This window comes from Dendropsophus ebraccatus, chromosome 1 (assembly GCF_027789765.1).
Source record: "Dendropsophus ebraccatus isolate aDenEbr1 chromosome 1, aDenEbr1.pat, whole genome shotgun sequence".
Taxonomy (NCBI): domain Eukaryota; kingdom Metazoa; phylum Chordata; class Amphibia; order Anura; family Hylidae; genus Dendropsophus; species Dendropsophus ebraccatus.
Window position 1 is genome coordinate 69,849,236 of NC_091454.1, and position 20,491 is coordinate 69,869,726.

Below are 20,491 nucleotides of genomic sequence, written 5' to 3' on the forward strand. Positions count from 1 at the left end.
CCCCTTGGTGACTCCCGGCGTTTTATTAGATTCATGCATAATTTTTTCATTTTTTCATTTATTTATTTACTTTCACCTGTATATGTATGCATGTGTATTTATCTATATATATTTATATGTGTTCAGGTATACATGTATGTGTATGTTGATGTGAATCCATGTCATACACTACACACAAACTGGGGCTAGTCTTCGGGATTTTAGTGGACATAGTGGAACCAACTCACTTAGTCCATAATATACATCGATCAGAAGTATCATTATCCTGATTCACTAGAATCAGAACTCACACATTAGAGAAGCCACATTGGAAAACTGATTTACTGGAATTAGAACTCACACAGGAGAGAAGCCATATTGGACAACTGAACATACAGAATTCACACAAGGGAGAAGCCACACCTGTACACCGAATATGTGAAATATATATACCCCTACATCTATTCCAAAGATAAACTCCATAAGATCATATTAGAACATAGAGGGAATTCAATAATAAATGTATTCATATATATACCCACACACAAGGGGATACACATCCCATCATAGGTCCTGATAAGTACTCCTATCTTAATTTTATGTTGAGTAGAATGCATCAAAAGAAATAAAGAAACATCCAGTCTAACGTGCCAGGTTATGTACCTATCTATATAACTTTATACGGGATATAAGTTACTATACAAAATAACTACATGGCACGAAGCGATCTAAAAACGTGGAAAAACCACCCAGAACGATCCAGTACGGGTCTTGTAGAAAAGTTCGGAACAGTTATAAAATCCGAACTGATATGGTTGCACTAGAGTTATCCAAAGTTCTTTGCTGAGGAAAGGAGCAAGTAGACCTCTTGAAACGCGTTCAAGAATCAAGGATAACAGAGCCTTTCCAAAATTAACTGATTTTGGAGTGCAGATCCCGAACTAAAGCTGTATCTGCCTGGACATTCAAATTAGCGGCAGTTTGAAAGAGCGCGCGCTCACATGCATGCGGACGCCGCAACAGCACGAGACAGCTCACTGTGTTGAACTAGATCTCAGCAGCACGGATCTCAAAGAAGCCGAACTGACTGAGGCACGGACTACCGTTACAATACCGCATCGGACCGTGAGAGCTACCACCAACAGGGTGAGAGGTGGACAGTCCACCACTATTCATTTAAGTATCACTTTATTTTACCCTCAATGTGCATAATCTGAAAAGAAAGACTATCTCACCAGGACATAAATATAATCACTTCAACGGCTAAACAGCGATACGAGCTCATGTTAGACCTTGAGATTCGGGACTACTGCTAAATCCATTTAAGTGAGCTGCCTGCGCTGGGCCCGGCGCAGGTAACATCACTAGGCTCCCCTTACACATAAACTTCCATTCTTATTCATATATTTTTATTCTTTCACTCTTTTATCTTTTTATTTTTATACCAGTTAGGAATTTTATGTATTTTCTATGTATCCAGATTACTTTTTGCTATAAGTTTTATCTATGTATGGTCTTTTACAGCTATGATCGGCTGATGAGACTCAGACCAAACACGATATATGAATTTAAGTAATAAATGTTGATGTATAATCTATATAGGTGCATAAGCTATATGTCTCTACAGTGTTTGCAACATATCACCCGCTTCTAGAGAGCCCTCTACATCGGTACATATTCATTCATCGCTTTTTATTACAATTTTTCTGGATTTGATGCGACCAAAAATGCGCAATTTTGCACTTTGGGATTTTTTTGTGCTTACACCGTTCACCGTACGAGATCAGGAATGTGATTAATTAATAGTTTGGGCGATTACGCACGCGGCGATAGCAAACATGTTTGTTTATTTATTTATTTGTTTACTTTTATTTATAACCTGGGAAAAGGGGGGTGATTCAGTCTTTTATTAGGGGAGGGGGCTTTTTATTGACAACAACACTATATATATTTTTTTTACACATATACTAGAAGCCCCCCTAGGGGACTTCTAGTATATACACTTTGATCTCTCATTGAGATCTCTGCAGCATAGATATGCTGCAGAGATCCATGAGATAGGCACTCGTTTACTTCCGGCTGCTGCAGCTGGAAGTAAATGAGTGCCGAGCCGGGGACGGGACGCCATCTTGGAGCGGTCCCCGGCCGGCTTCAGAAACGGAGATCGCTCCTCCGGGATAACATCCCGGAGGAGCGATCTCCGCCACTAGACACCAGGGAGACACTGGATCCGGTAATCGGATGCAGCTGTCATGTTTGCCCCGCTCTGAACGCCCTTACCGGCAGTCATTGTCCAATCACGCAGTCTTATGATTTGCATCGGCTGGTGACCAACTGCCACCATGACTGGAGCTGTAACCAAGTCTTGTGGCGTCTTGTGGTTGCTGAGGGGAAATTTTCTGCCCATTTCTCCTGTCACAGACGCTTGATGGGCGGCACAGCTCCCCGCTACATCCCAGAACCTCTACCGGTAAGTATTACTGGTACACACCGCACACAGCACAGCGGAGAGGAACACTGATCATGGGGGGAGAATGGTCATGTTAGGGTTTAAGTCATGTACCGGGGTGGGCTCCCTAGAATACAGCAAAGTCAAGAGCGAGAGAGAGAACTCCAACACCAAGTTAACCCAAACTGTAGTTTTACTGAAATTCACCAATACTACAGGTACCAATAACCCCCAAACCCTCACAATAACACAACAACTAGTGGAGACCCCTGTGCCACACGGCGTGTCGCCACACTGTATCTAATTAGGATGTCCACAGCAACTTTTACCTACCAGCAGTCTCAGATAGACCGGACACTATTTACCTATTTATACCCTCCCACAATTTCACAGTAAGGCAGCAATCGGCCGACAATATTGCCAGACAGGCAATGCTGTGGTATATGAGTCACACGTGTTTTTTGTGGAGAAAGGCTTGAGACCTAACACAAACAAGAAACCTAACTAACTACTTGTAGGCCATGACTCATTCTCTCATACGTTGGTGTGCATGCTACTGTCTGTTTTACATGAACACCTGCTCATTGTGTCCAGATGAGAAGCTCCTCTGCCAACATCCAGTCCCACGATGGCGACCACCGTTCGCAGCAGCATGATTTACTTCGACCAGTAATATGCTCCCACAGTCATAGTCGAAGAGTTGAATCTCTCTATAACTCTCAGAGGATCCAATCACCAGCAACAACAGTTGAGCTACACTGCATCATCCACATCACTGCTTCTGTAAATGCCCCAACTAAGGGGTCTCACAATGCAGATTTTTTTAATAAGAATTGTGAAAACCCAATATAGCTTAATATAATGGTTGTGATCCTCTCAATCCAGGTGGATGAAATGAATTAACCTGCACCTCCACATCTGCCTGTAGAGTAAGAGTCCTATTACGCGGGCTGATGGGGGCCCAATTAATACTGTTATCGTTTACTGAACCTATTACTCGGCCCGATAATTATTTAGCAAGGGCTGCATGGACATTGTTACCGATGTCCTTGCAGCCCTTGCCCAAACAGTAGACAATACCCATCCATGCTCTAGGGCTCCTCCTGCAGTCTGCTTCCTCCCCGCTCCCGCGTGCTGCAATTTTAGAGCGTCTGGGACTGTTGCGGCCAGTGATTGACTGAGTGGCCTGTCAGCTCAGATAAGCCACTCTGAAGCTGTAGTGGTGAGATCGGGGAGAAAAAGAGCGCAGGAGGAGCCCTGGAGCGTGGATGGGGAATGTATACTGTTTGTAGAATCGTCAGCCTTCAGCCATGCATGACTATTAGGGTGCGTGCACACTACAGAATTGCCGCGTATAACCCGCAGCGTATTCCTTTGCTCGTCCCCGCTCGTCACTTCTTTCAGCAGAATGCGTAATCCGCCTGTGCATAGAATAGTGTCTTTGGCACGGGCAGAACTTCGACGAGCGACGGAATACGCCGTGGGTTATACGCGTCAATTCCATAGTGTGCATGGACCCTTACACGTAGAGATGCACTGTCGGCGCCCGATGATTTTAGGTTTGGGCCCAAAGAAACAACTGATTTACAAGGCCGGGAACCAATGGCTGCCGGTCCTGTCAAACACAACGCCGCATTTCACTGTATGTGTCCTGATTGGAAGCGCATACACTTAACGGTATAGTGGCCTTCCAAACACTTTCTAGCTGCCATCCGGTGCTGTCTGGAGTTCTGAATGCTACCATAGGTTGTCATACCTTTGGACAATTCTAGGACATTCTATAATTTTCCATCACGTACACCCTGTGTGACACAGTTGAAATGTGGTGCAAGTACATTTTCTATGTAATAATGCATGTTATAACCACAAATTGTCCGTAGCTTCATCATTGCCAATTGAAATGTGCTCACATACATACTGACATCATGAGGATAAGATGGCTAAACAATGGATTATAATCTCATTGCTTATAATTTTGATGTCAATGATTGTCAATGTTTGTTATTGAAACTTGTATAATAATGAATCGTTCACCAACTGAATTGAATGAGACTTATGTTTCAGCAAAAACGTTTACTGAGCAGCTTTCTTAAAGAGACACTACAGTGCTTCTTTTAAGGCTAAGTTTACAAAGTATGTTTTGCACCTAAAAGTTTTACCATTGTTTTCCCTTTACGGGTTTTGTAGGTAAAACCTGCTTTAGCAGTTTAGAATAGAGATGGAGCACACTTGGTTTTGCAAAGTCTCTGGTAGTTTTAAAGAAGACTTGTACTTGTGCAGAACTGGAGGAAACTTTTAGAAGGTCTATGATAAGCCCAGAGGTTTGGGAGATGGCTGGTAAACTTCCTCTCATGCACTTACAAGTGTTATGGGCAATTAACCTCTTAGGTTAGGTTCACACAACATAAATTTTTCATAAAATATAACGGTCATTGCAACAACGGATGCTATTTATTGAAAATGTAAGTAACATTGTGTCCTATGGAATCCCAGAGTGTATAAACTGTATGCTGCATAGAAAACTGACAGTGCAGACAATGTAAAGTGTGGCTAAGGCTGTACTTTACATTGTCTGCTATGGTTTTTTGGAATGGGGGCACACCTGAATGCACCCACATTCCAAAAGAAGTTCATCCGGCCGGTAGTCAAAAAGCTGTTTTGCCAGAGGGGTCAAAGATGGTGAGGGAGCACGGAGAGACAAAGAGGTCATGTATAGCAGAGAGCACAACACAACACATTTAGTGGCCAAAATGCATTAAGCCACTTTTACCCACAGAATACCCTGTAATATACAGTGATGACCTACATACACTCAAATACAGCAGTGGCACATGGGTTCTGGTACACTACACAGACTCATTAGCACACTACAGGCTGCCATTGACCTCATTGCAAATATATACAAAACAAAACAAAAAAAGATTTACTATTCAGTAGATTCTGTTTGAATTAGGCAAACCCTGTTACATCAGCAACACGAACATTAAAAAAATGATCGTAATCGGTTCGTGTTCGCTGAACATTCACGAACAAACAACAAATGAACATTATAAGCATACATTTCGGTCTAGAGTTACGCACATGCGTACAGATTATCAGTTGCAAAGCTTAAAATGCGTAAAAGCACAGCAATTATGAGGTGCGTAACATTAGCATATATTTTATTCACCCGTGCATATATACCCAATGACGTGCATACATGAATCATGCAATACGCACAAGGAATGTTAGGCCGCAGCGTACAGTTAGCTCAGCATGTCAAGATGTCCCAGCGAGACTTCCCTTTTGGCCTCAGGGAACTCAAATACATTGTGAAGATAATGGACAGGATGGACAATGATCTGCATCATGGCCCAATGCAGAATCCAAAAAATGCTTAAAAAAATATTAGTTTCAATTATTCACAGCCTGCATCAGAAGTTTAAGAATTGAAGGGCCAGATCCAGCGCAGATGGTCCGATCTGAAGTATAAGAGCCCACAGTGGCTCACTGAGATACGTGCAGAGATATGGCAGGGTGAGTAATATGCTGGGAGCCTGATACTGGGATGTTTGCATGTTCGAAAATGTTCAAAAATGATCGTTATAACCATTCCGATCATCAGACAAATTGTTACAGCGAACAATAAGTGGCATGTTCGTAATAATATACAAACATTTACAAACACTTTTTTTTTATACACACACACACAGTACAGAGGTTACATTTACATATTTAAATAATTAGAATAAATAAAAATACAAAGTCTATGGAAAAATGTCAATCGGTGCATTTTTTTTTACAATGTAGGCATAGTTTTTTTCATAGACATGTGGCATATTATTAGGTAAGAAAAACAGCAATATTTTTTTCCTTAATTTACATTTTTATTTTGCTTTTGTTTTACTGTGAGTGAACATAAACTAAGGCCCTATTACACAAATCGATTATCTGCTAAATCAGGCCAATGTAATAAAGACAACAATCAGCTGAGGAGCTGATAAATGGCTGATTGTTGTCTTTCAACAGGTTTGAAAATCATCGGCTGCTAGGTGTAGTAGTGATGAATGGCTGATTATATTATATAGAAAATTATATTATATTTTCTATATAATAAAAATTAAAGTCTGTCTGTCTGTCTGTCCCAAATAGACTTCCAAACGCCTGAACCGTTTTACCCCAAATTTGGCACACAGATACATTGGGTGCCCGGGAAGGTTTTAGCAAAGGTCCCGTCCCTGCCAGATGTACAGGAGGGGAGGGGGAGGGGAAAGAGCGCCCCATAGAGATGAATGGGAAAATCTCCTCACTGCAAACACAGGTGATATAATTAGCTGCATGTCTCCAGCAGACACGACAGTTGGGAGCCTTAGCAACCAATAGGATTACTGCTTTCATTTTCACAGGGAGCAATGGTTGCTAGGGCAGCTGCCTCACAACATCCACAGTAATAACTGGTAGACCCCCCTACTCCATCTATACAGTACATGTATATACAGGACCCCCTACTCCATCTATACAGTACATGTATATACAGGACCCCCTACTCCATCTATACAGTACATGTATATACAGGACCCCCTACTCCATCTATACAGTACATGTATATACAGGACCCCCTACTCCATCTATACAGTACATGTATATACAGGACCCCCTACTCCATCTATACAGTACATGTATATACAGGACCCCCTACTCCATCTATACAGTACATGTATATACAGGGCACTACAGGTATACCAAACTGTGACTGGGTAACACTGGATAACACCGCCACATCAGACCTGACCAATACCACCATACTGTGCTGGATAACACTGTCATACCAGACCTGACCAATACCGCCATACTGTGACTGGATAACACTGCCATACTAGACCTGACCAAAACCGCCAAACTGTGACTGGGTAACACCGCCACACCAGACCTGACCAATACCGCCATACTGTGACTGGATAATACCATCATATCAGACCTGACCAATACCGCCATACTGTGACTGGATAACACCGCTATACCAGACCTGACCAATACCGCCACACTGTGACTGGATAACACTGTCATACCACACCTGACCAATACCAGCATACTGTGACTGGATAACACCGCTATACCAGACCTGACCAATACCACCATACTGTGACTGGGTAACACTGTCATAACACACCTGACCAATACTGCCATACTGTGACTGGATAACACTGCCATACCAGACCTGACCAATACCGCCATACTATGACTGGATAACACTGCCATACCAGACCTGACCAATACTGCCATACTGTGACTGGATAACACTGCCATACCACACCAGACCAATACTGACATACTGTGACTGGATAACACCACTATACCAGACCTGACCAATACCGCCATACTGTGACTGGAGAACACCGCCACACCAGACCTGACCAATACCGCCATACTGTGACTGGATAACACCGCCATACCAGACATGACCAATACCGACACACTGTGACTGAATAACACTGCCATACCAGACCTGACCAATACCGCCATACTGTGACTGGATAACACCGCTATACCAGACATGACCAATACCGCCATACCCCCCTCGAAAAGACACCAGATTTTCTGGCAAGTCTGAACGGGAGAGTACTGCCCCTCTGCAAGGTGCTACCCTACGCACCAGACCATGGGTGCCTAATGGTAAATACGACCCTGCAGGTATACAGGACACTACAGGTATACAGGACCCCAAAACTATGCACTACAGGTGCACGGGACCTCCACCAACTATATACTACAGGTATACAGGACCCCAAACTTTACACTACAGGTATACAGGACCCCAAACTTTACACTACAGGTATACAGGACCCCAAAACTATACACTACAGGTATACACGACCTCCACCAACTATATGATTCAGGTATACAGGACCTCCACCAACTATATACTACTGGTATACAGGACCCCAAACTATACACTACAGGTATACAGGACCTTAAAACTATACACTACAGGTATACAGGACCTACACCAACTCTATACTACAGGTATACAGCACCTTCACCAACTCTATACTACAGGTATACAGGACCCCAAAGCTATATACTACAGGTATACAGGAACTCCACCAACTATATACTACAGGTATATAGGACCCCAAACTATACACTACAGGTATACAGGACCTCCACCAACTCTATACTTCAGTTATACAGGACCCTCAAACTATGCACTACAGGTATACAGGACCCCCGAACTATATACTACAGGTATACAAGACCTCCACCAATTATACACTACAGGTATCCAGGCCCCTTTAAACTATAAACTACAGGTATAAAAGACCTCCACCAACTATACATTACAGGTATACAGCACCAACTATATACTACAGGTATACAGGACCCCCGAACTATACAGTACAGGTATACAGGACCTTTACCAACTGTACACTGCAGGTATACAGGACCTCCCTCAACTATACACTACAGGTATACAGCCCCCCAACTACACACTACAGGTATACAACCCCCCCCAACTATACACTATAGGTATACAGCCCCCCCCCAACTATGAACTACAGATATGCGAGACCCCTACAAACTATACATTGTGGGTATACAGAACCCCTCCAACTATGCACTACAGGTATACACTAATTCCACTGATTAACTCAGATGAAACAATACCTTTAGCTTGGCCTCCTGGGCACCTTAGAACAAATCTAATTAACACACTGACACTTTATGCCGGTTACTTTTTCTAGTATTATATATTATTATATATATTATATTATATAGAATATAGACAAGATTATACTTACCTGTCCAGGCTCCCCCAGTGTTCTGCTGCTTTCCCCCCACTCATCGCAGCTGCTGATGAAGCTTCTGAAGCTGTTTCTGAAGTGACAGGCCACTCAACCAATCACAGACTGAAATGGGAAAATTCAGTGGCCGGTGATTGGCTGAGTGGCTGTCACTTCAGAAACAGCTTCAGAAGCTTCAGCAATGATTGCTGTCGGCATGGAAAAACCAGCAGGACATCGTGGGAACCTGGACAGGTAAATATAATCTTTATTATTTTCTACATAAAGCAAGGGCTGCATGGACATCACTAATAATGCCCCTGTAGCCCTTACCACGCGATAGTCAAGCCCCAATAAGGCCCTTAAACTCCTGCTGAGCTGTGTAAAAAGTGCTTGAGTGCTGTGTACACTGCAAGTGGGAGGGCAAAGGCTGTAATGAACAGTCTCTGCTTTCTCTCTGGGGAGCCCAGGTGTCACTGACAGCTAGCTTTCTTCTTCTGCAGTGTTACAATGGTTTATGGGCCAAATGCAGTGTACTAATGTTTCGGAAAGTATACTTTTATTTTGTGCAAAAAATGTCCAGGAAAAAGCCTGAAGGTAGTCACTAGTAGACTATGGGAGAGATTTATCAAAAAGGTTTAAAGTAAATTTCTCTTAGTTGCCATGAGCAACCAATCAGATTCCACCTTTCATTTTTCAAAGAATCTGTGAGGAATGAAAGGTGGAATCTGTTTGGTTGCTAGGGGCAACAAAGACAATTCTACTTTACACCTTTTAGAAAAATCTCCCCATATGTTTAGTTTATTAACCCCTTCCCACATAATCCCATTTCTGCACACCATTCCGGAAGATGGACATGCCAGTGATAGCCAGACACTCGCTGCAACTGCCGAGATCCGTGTCAAGTCCGGATCTTGGCAGTTAACCCTATAGGTGCTGCGATCAGTGCGATAGTGCGGTGAGGACGCAAAGCCCTGATGGTTGTTGTTAGCCACAGTGCTAACCCCTAGCCTCACAAGCTTTCGTAAAGATGTTTTATAATAAGCTCCATGTGCATTTGTTGCAGTTTGTATCTTATAAGACAGCAATAATAATAATTATAATTAAATTTATGGGTTTCTGTGTTGCCTTAATAAAATCTGGTGATTTATAAAAGTAAGAAGAAATTGTAAACACACATAGTAGATATAAACTGTAATTAGAAACATTGTCACATGGTCTTGTGGTGTAGATTGCTTATGATGATGATGATAATGCTTTTAATAATGATCCATATATAGTACTGATAAATCTTATAGAGTGCTAGAATAATTTGCACTGGACATAAATGGTTCCCACAGACTGGACAAGTCCAGACACACATTATGGGTTACTATTTCTTTTGCTGATGAATATGCTCATTGAAGCTTTGGGAAATGTTCTATGTGTATGGATGTATCCATATGATATCCATATATCCCCCATAAATCAACATTAGTATGTCATCAATATTGCTTCCAAATTGCATCCACACTATATTTTAAAGGTGTCTTACATCAATACTGATCAATACAAGATTATTGCATTGAATTAAACAGTCCAATGGGCACTCTGCTAGTATAGACTGCCTGAAGCTGGATTTATAAGCAGGGCTAACATGACAGGCATGAGGACCTTCAGAGGGCCTCCAACTGCCATAGAAACCAATTGGCAGTCCATTATCACATTGCAGGTGTGTCGATCAGACACTCAGTAGTAATTGAACAATTTAAATGCAGTGATCGCTATTGATTGTGACATGAATGCTGAAGTTGGTCATTACAGTGGGTGTCAGCTGCTGATAGTATCCAGCAAACTCACTTCCAAAACTTGCTTCATTGTCCCAGCTCACCTTAAGGGGGTTGTCCAGGGAGCAGTCATTGTGTAGCATGTGGGCATCAGCACAGAGGAGCAGAAGGCTTCAGTCATCTTCTGGTTCTTAGACAAAAACTCTAAAACCCCTTCATGTCAGCCATACGTATAAATACGTTCCTGCTGCAGGTATATCTATGTTCCTGACTTCAGGGGCTTTTGATGTGTTCGGGACCGATGTAGTGTGAGTGGGGCCAGAGATAATGACAAGCAGCTGTGATCCCGCTGCGGGGGGAAGCCAATTACCTCTGTCCTGTTGGATTGTCCATCTGTGCATAGTCTGCTCTCAGACAGGCTCTATGCACAGCTCGACGATAACACTGATCTATGCTATGCAATGGCATAGCATAGATCAGTATATGCAATCTAATGATTGCATGTTTTACAGTGAATAAAAGTGTAAATAAAAAAAGTTTTTAAAACTATAAAAAAAACCTTATAAACCCCCCCCAATAAAAGTTTAAAAAAACTTTGTGCCATTATAAAAATATGTAAAAATAAATAAACATATTATATATCGTAGCATGTAGAACCACTTGGTGAACGGCGTAAACAAAAACAAAACAAAAAAAGACGCCAGGATTGCTGATTTTTTAAAATTATATATTAGAATTTTTTTTTTTTATCAAAAGCAATCAAAATTTTTCCAATATAATATTAATAAAACCTAGAGATCATGGCGCAAAAAATGACACCCCAACCAGCCCTTGACTCTAAAATAACGGACGTTTTTTAGCAGCTTGACCCCTTAGTGCAATGACTGATGTTTGCACATAATTTTAGTTTGGGATTACTAATTGCCCTTTGGCTGTGTCTTAATTGAAAAGTCCATTGAATTTAATAGTAAAAACTGAGAAATAACTGTTACAAAAGAAGAACTGTGTGTGAACAACTAATGAAAAACGTCCGAAAATAATGTTCGTGTTCATTATTTTGATGTCCGCAGCAAAAACGTCCGTTTTTCAAAGCATAGTGTGCATTGGACTTCCGTCTTCCCATTGACTCCAATACATTGCAGTCAGTTAAATCGCGGTAAAAATTGAGTTTTTTTTTAAATAGCAAAATCGGACGTTTTTTCTCCATTTTTGACGTTGTGTGAACATAGCCAAACATTGCATTAGTTTGACCTGAACATCCGGGCATCAATGGGCTCGTTTATGAAGGGGTTAAATGTATCATAAATGCAAAAAGGGTAATATACTTGCAATTTTCATATATTTTACAACATGCAAATAATTATTGCAGTATTTCCTGGTCCCCATGAGGCAGGATTATTCATTGTATATACAAGTATAACATCAGTTCCTGAGACATAGTAATTATGTTGGGATTGAAAACAACAAAACTTATGAAACTAATTATTTGCCACCTCTAATCAATCAGAAATTATATAGTAGGGTCAAATATGATCTTTGCAAAAATTACACCAACATCCTTGTTTATAGTGATCTGTAGTCAGCTAAGAATATGTCTGACGAAGATGAAGGTGCACCTTTTGTTTTGTTTTTTTTTTCTAATTATTTACATGCCAACAAATGTGTTCCGGAAAATTACAGAGAACACTTCATTTGTTTTCACTAAAGTAATCAGTTCTAATCCATGATATCATCCATGAATTGGATATATATACATATAGATTCATTTAGAAGAGATTGTTTGCTGGTGCGATCAGAAGTCAGCTGCGAACAACCATCTTCTTCAAGTTGATAACCTACAAGATGGCTCAGGTATGATATATCGTTATCTTGCAATATTACTACTTTGTATTCAAGTATATTCGAAATGTTACTAATTTCATTAGCTATGAGTACAACACTCAAATTGTGAGATTTCTGTTGAAATTTATACTATCTTAAGTATAAAATTTTCATTTAAATTGATAAAATGGTTGTGTAAACTCATTTACTGTACTATTATATGTGACAACATACATCTTCTTTAAAGAAAGTATTTTTAGTGGCACATTTTATGATAAAGAGTATTATTATTGTTTTTTTTTTTACTTCAATTACACAACCTATGAACAAATTTTAGGCATTTTGAAAATGCTAAATCCATGGAGTGTTGCCAAATTAGCTCTACTTTATAAGATATTGAATATTTCTCAAATTATAATTTAATCCCAATACAACCTGTACCCCTGCTGACATATGTAGCAAGGAATTGGTCTGCTTTATTATTGATATACTGAGCACCTGTGAAAGATCATCAACTTCTTGGTCTGCAAATAGGATACACAATGGGGAAAATTGGCTTTGCGCCTATTCTTAGGTGAATAATTGAATTTTTCACCCATTTTTAATCTAAGTTCTATTTATGAACCAGCATTTGACAGGCAAATATTTTTTATATGTGCCTTTTTAATCTGCCTGTTTTGGGTATTCACCCAAAAGTTTGCATAATCCATAATCCAGGACTTTTTAGAAAGTTGCACAAAGTGATGTAGGCCTATGTCTGATCAATACCAGGTGAATATGCTTGCGCAATTTTTGCTTTTTGGCGGCTTTTTACTTAGATACGTTCACTATGGCAGTGCTACATTTTAATAAATCAGTCACAAGATATTGGAACAAAATATACATTAATCCTCACATACATTAATACACACATTAGACTCCTTAGCATAAATGTTCCCCAAAGTACCTTTGTTTCATCTGCTTGGGAAATGGTAGGTTTAATAAAAAAGCAGGAATAAACATAAAAAAATCAGCCATTGCTTACTGTGAAAAAAAAAAAAATTCTCACCCCACTCCATTTGTAGATGACTTTCTGAACTAAAGAAAAAAATAAAAAAAACTTAACAAACTTTGATGAACTTTATATGTGTAAACTCACCAACAATTAAAATTTCTCAAAAGCTATAAGATATGTTGAAACTTTTACCTGATATAGTTAGACCTCAATTGTCTAGAGGTCAAATCAGACATCAAATCATGGTTTTAAACAACCACTTAAACAACTTCGCACAGAATTTTTCTTGTTGTTCATTTATTTCCTGAATATAAAATGAAGCAACTTTTTTTCAAAATAGTCATTAGTTTCTTTAATTTAGATGTTGTGCAGATAGAGAAAATAGAAATGGTGAACTTTCATCGAGATAGCACCAGAGAGGGAGAATGGGATACACACTAGTTTAGATTGTAAAAAGGGGGAGAGATTTCTCTGAGCATGTAACGCCTGGAGTAGTGGATCCACTGGACCGTCACCAGCGATGGCACTAACCTCACCAGGGAGCGGAGTCTAAGGGGCCGCTGGTATTCACCAGAGCCCGCCGCAAGGCGGGATGGACTTGCTGCGGCAGGCGACCCCCAGGTCGCTACCCCTGGCTTGGTTGCTAGTGACGGCAGGCGAGGCGTGGCAGGAGCAGTAGGCAGGAGATGGTGCTGGCAGAGGGCTGTAGGCGTAACCGCAGGTGACAGGCTGAACACAGGAGCAATGGTGAAACAGGGGAACAGGAACCAGGAACAAGGACTAGGGACCAGGTAGCGGATAGGAATCAGGAACAGGGACTAGGGACCAGGTAGCGGATAGGAATCAGGAACAACAGGGAGCTGGGCCAAACGCTATGGGAAGCATGTAGAGGCTCCAACACAAGGGACAGGGCATGCTGGGATTTATAGGGAGTGATTGGTGCAACTAACCAATTAAGGGCGGACTGGCCCTTTAAATCTGAGACAGCCGGCGCGCGCGCGCCCTAGGAGGCGGGGACGCGCGCCGGCCGGCACAGACGGAGACAGGAGCGGAGAAGAGGTGAGGCGCCCCCAGGGGCCGAACTAGCAGCAGCGCCGGGTCCCTGCACAAGGACCCCGGCGGCTGCATGGGGCAGGAGGAGGTCGCGGCGGCGGCCCGGAACACGGGACGCCGCCGCGGCCGTGACAGAGCACAGTCAACAGTAGATATAGAACCATTTAAATATAAAACAAAATCATATAGGCTGTGCACAAGTTTAGTGACAAAACAGAGCTCACACAGCAAACTGCAGAGGTTGTAGAATTAAATCTAAGCCTTTTAATAAAGCCTTATGAGGAAAAGGTTTGTAAAGGTTTGATAAAGAAAACATATTCTTGATGAGTTTAGTGAGGAACCAGGGCAAAGGATATCATGGGGGAAGGAATAAATGCAAATGGGACAGATACATTATTATAGACTACTGGTCAACATGGTCAACCATGTTTTTGTTTATGCTAAAAAAGAGAAAAAATGTGCTGCAGTGTGAACCCAGTCTTATTATTATATAATAGAAAGGTAGTCACTACAAAAAAATATAAAGAACATTATTATTATTATTATTAACAACAACAACAACAACAACAACAGCAACAACAACAACAACAATAATAATAATAATAATAATAATATCATCCACATGATTTATACATTTGGAAATTCTTCAAGTTTGTAATAAAAAGCAATTCAGACATCAATATAGAAGAGAGTTATTTACAATTAAAATAGTCCAACAATAAAATTCACTAATGGCAGTTACAATGACAGCAGTCAAAACTGGTTGGGGTGTTTATCTTATGACAGATGGCTATGAGGGCTATAATTAAATTAGTAATAAATATAATTGATCTAGGTAAATTGTTCAATCAGGGCAAGTATGCCTCAGGATTTGTGTTTTGTCTTTCTCTGTGATCACTAAAAATATTGTTGACTTGTGATTTTTTTTTCTAGCATATAGATTCTGACTTTCCTATCAAGAATGAATTCCCTGACCAAGCTGAGCGCTCACCTTCACTAGCTTACAATTCAGTGGAACTTGAAGAACAAATCAAGCCAGGACTTAATCCTAAAGAAGTCATTTGGGACACAACGAAACAATGTTGTAAAAGTTGCCCAGGAAAATTAGGCAGATTTTTATTTGAACTTTTCCCTGTGCTTACTTGGCTTCCTCGTTACAAAGTTAAAGAATACTTGCTAGGTGACGTTGTGTCTGGACTCATTGTTGGTATTGTCACCATTCCTCAGGCCATAGCATATTCACTATTGGCAAGCCAAGATCCAATTTATGGCCTATACACTAACTTTTTTTGCTGTATTATCTATTTTCTTATGGCTACATCTCGCCATAATTGTGTTGGTACATTTGGAGTACTGTGCCTTATGGTAGGTGAGTCAGTGAACAAACAGCTCAGGGCTGCAGGTTTTCCAGAAGAAGGTGACATAACAAATTCAACACTTTCCATTAATGGAACTGTATATGGTCGAGGCTCTTATGCGATCATGGTGGCCACTTCATTAACATTCATGGCTGGAATTTACCAGGTAAGTTAGTTGTTTCTAATATGCCAAACTTTGTTATCATCTAATTCCAACTGAAAAGACTACAAAAGCATGGGCACAAGATGATAATATGTTGAGTAATTGGAAAAAAGTTACGACCAGGAAGTGAATATTTCCTATGTAAACTGCTGTAATTTTGTGAGCAATTTTCTTGTACTTTGTAGCAAGTAATCATATTGTCACAAAATGAATTTACCTAATAATGGCTGCACATTTTCAGTTAATAATGTCTCTTTGCTGTTTCAAACTATCACATTTCAAGAAATACTGTACAGATGACTGCCTGCTAAAATAAAAAGTAACATTTGTAATGACATCTCCAGGCTTCTACGCCAAAAGTATAGGAGACAAGATTATCTTAACAGGTGTCTCTAGAGTTTCTCTCGTCACTCTCTTTGGCTATACCTGGCATAGATATATAGCATGTTTCATGCTAGTTGACGTGATTTACATACTTTATAATAGAAATCAAATTGCCAGTTAAAAAAAGATAATGACAAATATAAATATTCACAGTAGGGATGTCACTAAGTGCATTCTGACATGCAAAATTTACTCCATCTAAAGGCAACAGACAAGCTTTGTATACCGACGGTGTATACAGATGTTACAATTATTCTTAAAGGGGTTGTTTTATTAACACAACTTACTTGCATATGCCCTGATAGAGTATACTGATGTTATTGAGGGACTGTATGTTGGCAGACACTAAGGAAATGGGAGAAATTCTATTTACATGAGACTGAGTTGGAGGGGCTGGATAAAGGGGAGTAATGTTATTTACATGGGACTATAAGTTGTGTTAGGATGAAAGGCTGCAGGGAGTGATATTCTTTACAAGGGTCTCTGAATTGGAAGAGGCTGAAGGAAAGGGAATTATGTTCTTTACATGGCACACACAGTTTGAGAGGCTGATGGGAGGGCTTGTAGGAAGTCAAAATGCCCCTAAAAAACTGCACCAAGTAGCGTGTTGGCAAACTATCAGCAATCAGCAAAATGTGGTCAACTACGTTTTTGTATATGCTAAGAAATGGATGCAATTTGATCTGTTTTGTTTTAAATTTTATTTTTTATAATGGGAGTTAATGGAAAAACTGAATTGATCAGTTTTTTCATGTTTTTTTTATTTTTTTGCGCAAAATGGATGGGGAAAAAAAACACTCCAAAAACTGCAGTGTGAACCCAGCCTTAAATGCATTACCTACAACAACTAACCAACCTAAAAAGGGTCAGTGTAAATGAGTGCTTGAAATGGCCCCTGCCTCAGTTACATACCTTATGTACAGAGTATGCAAACACAAACAGTACCACTGAACTTTTTCATAATTTTCTTTTCCCATTTGCATAGAAATATAATAAACTCATATGAACTTGTTAATATATTTTCTTTTTTTTTCCAGATACTTATGGGACTCTTTGGGCTAGGTTTTATCACCATGTATTTATCAGAGCCCTTACTGAGCGGCTTTGTTACCGGATCTTCGCTCACCATTGTAACCTCACAGATTAAGTATCTTTTAGGCTTGAAGATCCCTCGTCGTGATGGAGCAGGGTCCTTGGTTATGACTTGGATTGATGTTTTCTCCAACTTGAACAGCACCAACATGTGTGACTTATTAACAAGTGCTGTTGCCATAGCTGTTATGCTACCAATCAAGCAACTCAATGATAAATATAAGAGCAAGCTGATAGTTCCATTTCCAGTAGAGCTGTTTGTTATCATTGTGGCCACTTTGGTTTCCCATTACTGTGACTTCAATGACAAGTATAAGTCGTCAATTTGTGGAACAATTCCTACAGGATTTATGCCCCCAAGATCACCAGAGTGGGGTCTGATTCCAAGAATCGCAACTGATGCAATCCCCATAGCAGTAATAGGCTTTGCGATGACTGTATCTTTGGCTGAAATATTTGCCAAAAAACATGGATATACCATTAGTACCAACCAGGAGATGATAGCTATAGGCATGTGCAATATGATCCCTGCTTTCTTTTACTCTTTTGCAAGCTGTGCTGCTTTAGCCAAAACTCTTCTGAAGGAGTCTACTGGTGCCAACACACAGCTCAATGGTATTGTAACTTCAATAGTATTGTTACTTGTTCTTCTAGCTATTGCTCCACTCTTCTATTCACTACAAACATGTATTTTAGGAGTAATCACAATTATTAGCCTTAAGGGAGCAATTATAAAATTTGGAGACACACCAAAAATGTGGAAGATTAGCAGAATAGACACAGTGGTCTGGTGGGTTAGTATGCTGGCTTCTGCCTTAATTTCTACTGAGATTGGGCTGTTAGTGGGTGTCTGCTTTTCTATGCTCTGTGTGATTTTCCGTACACAGAGGCCGAGAGCTACTCTTTTGGGCCAAGTCAGTGGGACGGAGATATACGAAGATCAGTTTAAATACAAAGAGCTAGATAATGTGCCAAATATCAAAATATATCGCTTTGATGGTTCTCTATACTATGCCAATAAGGATTATTTCAAATCAACCTTGTTTGGTAAAACTGGTGTTAACCCATCAATAGTGTTAGCATTACGAAGAAAGGCCAAAAAAGAAGAGGAGAGCACCAATGGGCAAACAAAATACTATTTTTTTTCAAAGCTTAATGTAATTAAAACTGTATGTAAACCCCACAAATCCATTAAGCCATATGTCCCAGAAATCAATATGCATTCCCTTATAATTGACTGTGGTGCTATGCAGTTTGTAGATAGTGTAGGTCTCAGTGTGCTCAAAGAGGTCCGCAATGACTATGAAGAGATCGGCGTGTGGGTTTTTCTTGTTAACTGTAATCCCTCAGTCCGTCGTTTACTTCACAATGGAGACTTTTTCAGCGGTGCAAATAACAGCGCAGGTGGACAAGTCTTTCACAGCGTTCACGATGCAGTGACATTTGCTGAAAATAAGTTCCGAAAGGAAACAAGTTTAAATCACATAAATAACACAGGTTCTTTTTCCGCTACTATTGATGGAAGCCATGAAGCCACCAAACTATAATAAATGTTCCATGCATAATATTTTGTTTAGTACTTTTAACAAAAACCAGGAGTGAAAATTGGAGAAAAGCTATAGATAGAAATACTTTTTTTCTGTGTTTCAGGTAATGTTTTTCTTCAAAATACCAAAAATATTATGTGTGAAAGAGACCTAAGGAAGTTTAAAAAAAAAAATTACAACTGCTTTTCACACATCAAATATATAACCACACTTTTTTGCTCATTTTCAGTATGGCATGAAAGATTAGGTGTAGAAAAAAATAAATTAAAGGATTATTACAAGCTTTTGTGACATGAGATTGCCTTATACTACGGTTATGCTTTTCTATAGAAATGTGTATACATTACACCCTCTCTAATAAATCAGGACTGTGTTTTAATCAGAGATGACCAGCTGTCAGGTCTTCATCAAACAGAATCATATCACAAGTCTAATTGACAAGCAACTTTACCAAATTGTGGCATATTTACCAAAATGGCGGATTCATATACTGGCAGCCTGGAAATGCTGTTTATGGTAAAACCTCTTAAAGTGATTGGTAAGAACAAAAAGACTGTATCCTGAACATGTGTTGTCCATTGCGTAACAATTTATTGATTTACATATTTACTGAATAAGGCAAATATAACAATGTAAATGCATATTACAATCATGAGATTGGTAGATAGACTTTGGTCTAGTTCAGTTAACAATTCAAATAAAAAACAGACATAAAATCATCTCGATTTATCATTTTGTTACTGTAAGTATATATGTAATTATACATGAATATTTTGTTAATAAATATGTAAAAAATATTTACATAACATATATACACGTTTTTTACATGTACATAAAACTTAAAATACATATTTATATAGATTTTAATTCTATGTATAAAAAGATTTATTCAAAGCCGTTCCAGTTTGTTTTTCAAATGGTCTTGAAAAAGATTCTGAACAGCTTTGAAATGTGTTGTATTTTTTAATAAATATTTCTTAATTGAATAAATCATCGCTATATATATATATATATATATATATATATATATACACACACACACATATATATATATATATATATGTATATATATATATATATATATATATTCCAACTTGGAAAACTGAAATTGGAAGACCACCACA

At 39.6% G+C, this 20,491-nt stretch overlaps 1 protein-coding gene across 1 annotated transcript; it reads left to right on the top strand.

The window, feature by feature from the left end:
• The first annotated feature begins 5,871 nt into the window (after window positions 1-5,871).
• Window positions 5,872-20,071, top strand: LOC138774372 (sulfate transporter-like). Its single transcript, XM_069955170.1, has 4 exons — window positions 5,872-5,944; window positions 12,716-12,806; window positions 15,757-16,347; window positions 17,766-20,071. The coding sequence occupies exons 2-4, from the start codon at window positions 12,798-12,800 to the stop codon at window positions 19,365-19,367; spliced, it is 2,202 nt and encodes a 733-aa protein (XP_069811271.1). The 5' UTR covers window positions 5,872-5,944; window positions 12,716-12,797; the 3' UTR covers window positions 19,368-20,071.
• The last annotated feature ends 420 nt before the right edge of the window (window positions 20,072-20,491 follow it).